An 8,360-nucleotide genomic window follows, 5' to 3' on the forward strand; every position below is an offset into this window, starting at 1 on the left:
TATGTTGAAAGGTCTGTTTGGGGATTTTATTCCGTGCCCTTCGGATGTATTCCGCCAGGCATTTATGTCGAATGGATTTAACTGTAAAACTGAACCAAAAGAGAGAACGTGTGAATTTTCTGTACTTACTGTTTAGATTTTTATTAAAAGTGATACTTGTGAGTAGTGCTTAATGAGCCGGTCAATTTGATTTTATAGAAAAAAAGATTATGCAGAGCTCAGATGAGATGTGCGTGCTGTCTTCTGTAGAATCAGACGGATGTGGTGGACCTAACAAATCACTTGTGCACAGATAAAGGCTTTTTTTGATACATTCATATACACATAAAAAAAGTCTACCTGTGTTGGAATATATTGGTCTGGTCGCATCCAAACGGGGCCCGGCGTCATTGATGAAAAGGGGGTATTTTGGTGCTTACATGCTGAAATCGTACTTTCAAGAGCACAAGGCGGCTTGCATATGGGCTATTATGGCGGTTGGGGTTATGTGATCTGAACTGAAGTTGGTCAGGGTGCTACGTACGGGGCGTCGTGGGTATATATACCAGTCCAATAAACCACTTCTCTGCGCCTGCATGTTTTTTTTATTACAGTATCCGCTTGCTCCTGTTCCGTCGGCCGCCCCACTACTCCTGCTCTGAGGCCCGCTCCGCCGGTGGTCACCCCGCGCTGCTCCTTCCCCTGCTCCACCATGCCGCCCCGCTACTTCGTACTGCTGCTTCTGCTCTGCGGCCCGCTTCGCCTGACGGCGGGCACCGCCACGTCGATGTGTGGCGACCGCTCCCTCGACCGCCAGCTAGCCACTGAGGCCGCTGCGCAAGGAGAAGCGTCGGGCCCTTGCGCAGAAGCCCTCCGGTCTCGCCTCTTGCTATGGTCGTGGCTAGGCCTGAACGAAAAACTCGTAACTCGCTAGCTTGCTCAACTCGCTCGTTAGTGGCTCGGCTCGAGCTCGGCTCGTTTGAATTTTTAAACAAGCTGAGTCAGCACTTTACTCGGTTAATTAACAAGCCAGCTCGATTCAGCTCGCGTGCCAAAACGAGCCAAGGTAAATCAGATGACAGCAACTTGAATCAACCCATATATGTCTAGTCCATTGGCCCAATATGATAAAACCCTAGCCCCCAACTCCCACGCTCCCACCCCTAGGCCCTAGACTTCACCCATCCGTCGTTCCGCGCAGGCCTAACCGCAAACACATGCACGCTCGGTTGTTCCCCTCCTAAGCAGCCGCACGCAGCACACGCGTAAGTCGCCCTGCACGATGCATGTTGCAAATGTACATTTCAAATGTTTTAGATGTTTTAATTTAGAGGTATGTTGCAAGTGTTTCATAAGGATGTTGCGCATATGCTACAAATAAACATATGTTTTAAGTGTATGTTCCAAATGTTTCATCTGTTTCAGACATTTGATGTTGCAAAACTAGAACGGGATATTACATATATATGCAAGTGTTTCAAGTGTTTTGATACGTATATTGCAAGTGTTTTATTTTGATGTTTGCAATGGTTACACATGTGTTTTAAGTTTTTTCTAGTGTTTTGTAAGTGCTTTATACTGTATGTTGCAATTGTTTCAGCTGTTTCAGACGTATGTTGCAAGTGTTTCATCTGGATGTTGCAAAAATAGATCGAATGTTGCACATGTTGCAATGCGCGTGAGAAACGGAGGGGGCACGAGTGGCCCCTGCATGAGATTAGAAGTTTAACTGCCCATAGTTTTTGTATCTTGTTCTATTAGTTTTTGTCCATGTGTTTGTAACAAAAAAAAGTAGATGTGATACAGAGTTGCGTAAAACTTTTGCGTATTCGAGAGAAAAAAAATATATGTAAAATGACGAAGTTCAGATGTAGGAGTAAGGGCAATCGCAGCCTATTGTTTCCAGAGTTCAGATGTAGAGGAGTATTTTGCTGATGTAGTGAGGGAATGAGAGAGAGAGAGAGGGGGAGCGAATAGCTTCGTGTGGCGAGGCAAGGCCTGAACATCATGCGTTTTGTGAAGCACTAAAAAGTAGTTTCGGTGGCATCTTGACTATGGAAAACAAAAACAGTCGTAGTTTTGTGACTAGGACAGTTGCAGCGCACTAATTGTTTCTTTAAATGGCACAAATTGCCGCATAACCAGTTTAACGGAATTAGATTTCTCTAAACATAAATGTGGAACGAATGTACATTGTGAGCTCTGTTAAGTAGGTGGAACGAATGTGCAAAATCTAGTGTAAGGGGGTGTTTGGTTCTACAGACTAAATTTTAGTCTATATCATATCGGACGTTCGGATGCTATTTAGGAGAACTAAATATGAGTTAATTATAAAACTAATTACATAGATAGAGACTAATTTACGAGACGAATTTATTAAGCCTAATTAACCCGTCATTAGCATATGTTTACTGTAGCACCACATTGTCAAATCATGGACTAATTAGGCTTAAAAAAATCGTCTCGTAAATTAGTCACAATCTGTGCAATTAGCTATTTTTTCGTCTATATTTAATACTCCATACATGTGTCCAAACATCCGATGAGATAGGGACTAAAATTTTACTGTAGGAACCAAACAACCCCTAAATTAAGGGGGGAAAAAACTTTTAAAGGTGAGCTCACTTATCATCTGTAGTCTGATGGACCCAACCAATCATGGTAAGCGCAGAAATCTGTCGTCGCTCTGGGGGTGAGAGAGGCTCGAACTCTCCACCTTAGAGCATCAGCAGTGTATGGAACCAGCCCCGGTTCTATAGCCTGATGTGACTTCAGCTGATAAATTGGCCACAATTGGCCTGTTCGTTGGTTGGTTTCTGGGCTGGTTTGGGTTGGCTGGTGCTGGTTTATTGTGAGAGGAAAACACTGTTGGTTGGCTGATTTGGGCTGGCTGAAACCAACAAGCGAACAGGCACAATGTATAGAACCACACTTGATCCTATAAGTGGGGCCCACGTAAATAAAATATCCATCCCTTCATCTGCAGGAGCACCAACGGCAAGAGAGAGAAGACGATGGGTGATTGCGAAGGAGCGGTTCGATGCAAAGGACCGGGGTCTCCATCGAATCAGCTTCACGGTGTATCGTACCCGGTTCCATCATCTCATTTATTGTATCGATCCAACTTCAAACCGCACACTGATGCTCTTAGGATCACTCGCATTTCAGCTATGAGACCCTCCTATCTACCCATCCACATTCCACAAACAAACAGGCGTGGACAAGGACAAACATTTTTGCTCTCTTCATCCTTGTACAAAGCAAAGAAAAAAATGTTTCTCGTATTTTGTAGCGTCCGTTTGCGACGTGCCAAGAAGGGCTGTTGTTAGCGTATCCACAAAAAATTTGGGCTATTTATAATACGACGACGACGACGATGGTGTGGCGCTGCAGGTGCCCGCGCCGGGGCTTATATCATACGGCGACGCTCGCCGGCGCCTTGCCGACGGAGGCGAGGATCTTGTCGTCGAGGTCGAAGGTCATGGCCTTCTCCCCGCGGCCGCTGGCGGCGTACTCGGCGTACCGCTCCTTGAGGTCCTCCGGCAGGTTGGTGCTGCTCGTCCACCCCAGCGCCTCCTTCGCCGCCCGGGGCTCCGCGTAGAAATGCTGCCGGCGCGCGCAATTCAGTTCAGTCAGCAGCATTAATGGAAACAAATGGAATCACTCGCTTATATTACCATGTTGCGGAACGGGAAGGCCTTCTTGGCGTCGACGCCGGCGGCGGCGGGGTCGTAGAGGACGATATCCACGGCGGCGACGCCCGCGGCCGCCGCGCACAGCTTGGCCATGCCGCTCAGCGTCACGGCGCGGTCCGACACGCAGTTGAAGACCTTGCCCGACGCCGCGCCGGGCTTCTCCACGGCCAGCGACAGCATGCGCGACAGGTCCCGGACGTGCGCGATGTTGGTCAGCTGCATCCCGTTTCCCGGGATCGGCACCGGCCGATTCCGCACGATCCCTGCAATTGGAGATCGTCGTCGGAGAAGATAAGAGAAGAGAAGACGACTGAATCGAATCGAGTGACGGGCTGCTGATTGATTATTACTGTCGAAGAACCACTCCTCGCAGTCCTTGTTATTGCCGGAGCCGATCATGTACTGCGGCCGGAACGACGCCCAGCTGCCGAACTGCTCCGCGATGTACTTCTCCACGCCGACGTGGCCGGCGCTCTCCTTCACGGCGTCCTGCGTGCGCCATTGTTTGTTTGGCAGGCAGTCACTCAGTCAGTCTATACAGTTCTGATTCTGCTCGTGTGTCACGCTGAGGCTGAGCGCGTGGCCGTGCATTACCCCCTCGACGTGCGGCGGCTCCTCCGTCGGCTTGTAGATGCCGGCGCTGCTGATGAACAGGAACTGCCCCACGCCGGCCGTCTTCGCCCAGTCCGCCACCGGCCTGCGCACGCACAGTCACCATCACCATGGAGATTCATTCCTCGAACACCAGGGCCGAAAAGCAGAGGCGCGAGGAGTCTCATACGTACTTGACAGCGTCGAGGTCCTTGCCGTTGTTGTCGAGGACAACGTCGAACGCCGCGCCTCCCACGGCCGCGCCGACGTCCGCCGGGTCACCCCACACCGTCTTCCCGCCGGCGCTCGTCAGCTCCTGCGCCACGAGCAAACAAACAGTCCAGTCCAGTCCATCGAAAGCTCGACCAAGATCGAAACCAACCGCCAGCGCCTAATGCAGTGCAGCAGACCGAGCCCGACACCGACGCGGCGGCAGAGGTTACGTACGCACGTACCGAGAAGCGAGAGAACGGGGGCTTCTTCATCTTGTCGGAGCCCTCGTCGCCGACGGTGAGCACGGTGACGGCGTGCCCGGCGCCGAGCAGCTCCTTGGCAAAGTAGAACCCGATGACGGCGTGCCCGCCGCTGTTGGTGCTCACGATCACCACGCTCTTCTTCTTGGCCTCCGCGCGCACCGTGACGCCCGCCCGTCGGGCCGCCGCAGGCGCCGCCGCGCGCCGCCTCCTCCTCGCGGCGACCGCGCGCGGGAACGCGCCGACGAAGGACGGCAGCGACGTCGAGGAGGGGCCCCGCGGCCGCGCGGTGGAGGCCGACAGACTGCTCGACGCGAAGGCCGTGGCTGTTGAGGCCGCGGCGGCGCACAAGGCCATCGCTGGCGGGGTGGCGGGGGAGGAGAGATGACTAGATGAGTGAGCGGGCAGTGATGAGTGGTGCACGCAGGATTGGGTGGGGGATCGTCCATCACACTGTGGAAAAGGAGGAGCATTGGAAGAATAATGAAAGCTTGTGTCATACTCCATAGTATGGTAGTCGTAGATGAAAAAGATGGTGAAATTGGGTCATCAATTCGTTTCAAAAAAAAATTGGATCATCAATTGCTCTACCTCCAGAAGTACAAAAGGGTGGTGGCCTAAATTTCTCTGAAATTTTACATAGAAGAACCGATATCCATCATCAACCAACGCATACCCAACTGAAAAAGAAGACTTAATTAAACATACTCCATCTGTTTTAAATTATAAGTCGCTTAAATTTTTTTGTTCATCTATTTTATTATATATCTAGACATATATATAGATGCATAGCAAAATAAATATACCAAAAAATCAAAGCGATTTATAATTTAGAACGGACGGAGCATATGGCAAAAGTTTGCTAATAGAAGAAATAATTAGTGTGCCTGCAATATCCTCTTTCTTTTACATGTAAGATATAACAGTTCATTAGGTTTTTTTAACGTCTCTCATTTAGGTACAATTATAGTATCTGTTCATTAACAGACACACACCAACACTACACACGCACACCTATATACACAAACAGACCCTACAACTAGAGAGACTGCACCGTTAATATGGGAAAAACCCCGATGTAAATCGTGAGCAAGCAGAGCTCGAATCCAGGGACCGACCGCTCCTCCATCCACCTGGCGCGTTACCGCTCGAGCTACTGCTCGATCCCAATTCATTAGATTTATTATTGTTTGTCGTACCACACTCATTAACATACTGGTCAATTTCTTACAGGTGCCTGTTGGGGTTCTTCCTCAAGACCTAAGTATCATCGACGGCTGCTGGTTATAAGGAGACGTGGCTAAATAAATTGGTAAACTGTCGGATGCTAGATTTATTTCTAAGTCATTAGTGTAATAGCCCGAATTTTTTGTTTTTAGCTCTTTTTTTGAATTTTTTTTACAAATATGTCCCTGGAAGTATTCTTTTAAAGACCCTTAGCTCGGCACCATCGTTGGTGGCGTCCAAGCTTACACGTCTTGGCGCCATAGATTTTAGGCGCCTAGGTCTTGGGCTCGGTGCAGACATGGCGGTGACTTGGCAGGCACCTTGGCGTCGTAGATCTTAGCGACGTGGTTATTGGCGCCAAGCCCTGTCTTACGTATGGTCTCTCCCTTCCTTTCTCTCTTCCTCTCTCTCTACCGCTCCTGAGCTAGAGCGCCGCCTAGCACTACCGCACCCCCGCGCCCACGCCGGCCACTGCGCCCGTGACTGCGCATGTGCCGGTCCCCGCACCCGCGCACGCGTCGGCCCCCGCGCCCGTGCCGGCCCCTGCCGTGCCGGCCGCCCGCGGCCCCAGCCCGGTCGCGCCACCTCGCCGCGCGGACCGTCAGCCGTCCCGCGCCGCCTCGTCCGTCCCGGCTCGCCGTGTCCGCCGCGCGCATAGGCACTCCCTCCAGCGACCCTGGCCGCGACACGGCCCCTGCTCCCAGCGCGCCGTGACCTCACCGTCGATCCTGTCCTGCTTCGGTCCCAGCGTCCGCGTCCACGTCGCATCGTTGCATTGACTTGGACAGGTGAAAGCTCTAGTTTAGGTTTTGGTGAATTGATGAAACCCTAAGTGCTAACCTAATTTATCAAAGTTATCATGAGATAGGTAGCACATTCCAAGTGGTGAAGCAAATGAAGATCATGACATGATGATGGTGATGCCATGGTGATGATCAAGTGCTTGGACTTGAAAAGAAGAAAGAGAAAAATAAAAGGCTCAAGGCAAAGGTATAAGTGGTAGGAGCCATTTCGTTTCGATGATCAAGACACTTAGCGAGTGTGATCATATTTAGGTTCAATAGTCATACTATTAAGAGGGATAAAACTCATATCGAAATATGGTTATCAAAGTGCCACTAGATGTTCTAACTCATTGCATATACATTTAAGATCTAGTGGAAAGCTAACACCCTTGAAAATGTTTGTGAAAATATGCTAACACACATGCACAAAGGTGATACACATTGTGTTTAGCACTTGGGAGCAAGGGTTCAAAACTTCACCGGCGGAGTGTCCGCCCATAGAGAAAAGACTAGAGTTTCACAGAGTGCACCGGACGCTGTCCTCAGTGGGACCGAACGTGTCCGGTGGCTAAACCTAGGCATCGGTCAGTTAGCAGAGACTGACTAGACTCTGAGCGAGTCCGGTCATGTGTGACCGAACTCTAGAGAGCAGCATCCGGTCAATTATAAAAGAAAGTGGTACTCTCGGCCTATGACTGGACGTAGGTGACCGGACTCTGGCTGAACACTGTTCAACGTCCGGTCCTGCTGATGTTGCGGCGTACAGAGAAGAGGGTAAGTGATCGGACGCCGGGCGAGTTCGGTCGGACGTGACCGGACACTGTCCGATCGTGACTGGAACCTTACTAGAAGTGACCGGACGCTAGGGTCCTGTGTCCGATCCTACACTGTAGAGCGTCCGGTCACAACTTAAGTGCACTGATGACTGTTGAGATCGAGCGATCAACATTTGAAGCAGGGGCCACATGGCGTGTATCGCGTGACCGGACGCTGGGGTCCTACGTCCGATCAATCTGACCGGCGCGTCCGTTCGCCCTGATTTTTCAGTGAACAGAGAGCCAACGGCTCTATTCATGGGGGGGCTCTCTATTTAAGCCCCATGGCTGGCTCAAGCTCAGCCCTCTTGGCCATTTGCATTGACATAGCAACCTTGTGAGCTTAGCCAAAGCCCTCCCACTCATCTCCATCATCGATTCATCATCGTTGTGAGATTGGGAGTGAATCCAAGTGCATTGCTTGGGTGTTTGCATCTAGAGGCACTTGATGTTCGTATTTCGCTGTGGGATTCACTTGTTACTCTTGGTGGTTGCCGCCACCTAGACTGGCTTGGAGCAGCAAGGATCGTCGAGCGGAGGTTGGTGATTGTCTCTAGCTCCAATCATGGTGATTATGAGGGGATCTTGACCTTTCCCCGGCAGAGAGTCAAAAGGTACTCTAGTAAATTGCTCGTGACTTGTGTGATTCCTCATCTTGTGTTGGTTGTGCGGCACCCTATTGAGGGATTTGGCGTGTGATGTTTATTAGCGCGTGAACCTCCAAGTGAGTGAATCGCCACAACTGAGGACTAGCTTGCCGGTAAGCAAGTGAACCTCGGTAAAAAATCATTGTGT

At 50.5% G+C, this 8,360-nt stretch overlaps 1 protein-coding gene across 1 annotated transcript; it reads right to left on the minus strand.

Annotated features, from left to right (window-relative positions):
* Positions 1 to 3,196: 3,196 nt before the first annotated feature.
* LOC136541571 (chloroplast stem-loop binding protein of 41 kDa a, chloroplastic-like) lies at positions 3,197 to 5,195 on the minus strand. The gene is made up of 6 exons (XM_066533504.1): positions 4,721 to 5,195; positions 4,460 to 4,581; positions 4,269 to 4,371; positions 4,025 to 4,163; positions 3,657 to 3,937; positions 3,197 to 3,585 (listed from the first exon to the last, which is right to left on the minus strand). The coding sequence occupies exons 1-6, from the start codon at positions 5,093 to 5,095 to the stop codon at positions 3,394 to 3,396; spliced, it is 1,212 nt and encodes a 403-aa protein (XP_066389601.1). The 5' UTR covers positions 5,096 to 5,195; the 3' UTR covers positions 3,197 to 3,393.
* Between the last annotated feature and the right edge of the window lie 3,165 nt (positions 5,196 to 8,360).

Source organism: Miscanthus floridulus, chromosome 3 (genome assembly GCF_019320115.1).
Source record: "Miscanthus floridulus cultivar M001 chromosome 3, ASM1932011v1, whole genome shotgun sequence".
NCBI classification, from domain to species: domain Eukaryota; kingdom Viridiplantae; phylum Streptophyta; class Magnoliopsida; order Poales; family Poaceae; genus Miscanthus; species Miscanthus floridulus.

Bases quoted from the DNA above. Each gene is read 5' to 3' on its own strand.
- LOC136541571 (XM_066533504.1), bottom strand. From the start codon at position 5,095: ATGGCCTTGTGCGCCGCCGCGGCCTCAACAGCCACGGCCTTCGCGTCG. The intron at 4,372-4,459 runs GTACGTATGAGA...GTGCGTGCGCAG, and splicing joins AAGGACCTCGACGCTGTCAA to GCCGGTGGCGGACTGGGCGA. The intron at 3,938-4,024 runs GTAATAATCAAT...CTCCAATTGCAG, and splicing joins CGAGGAGTGGTTCTTCGACA to GGATCGTGCGGAATCGGCCG.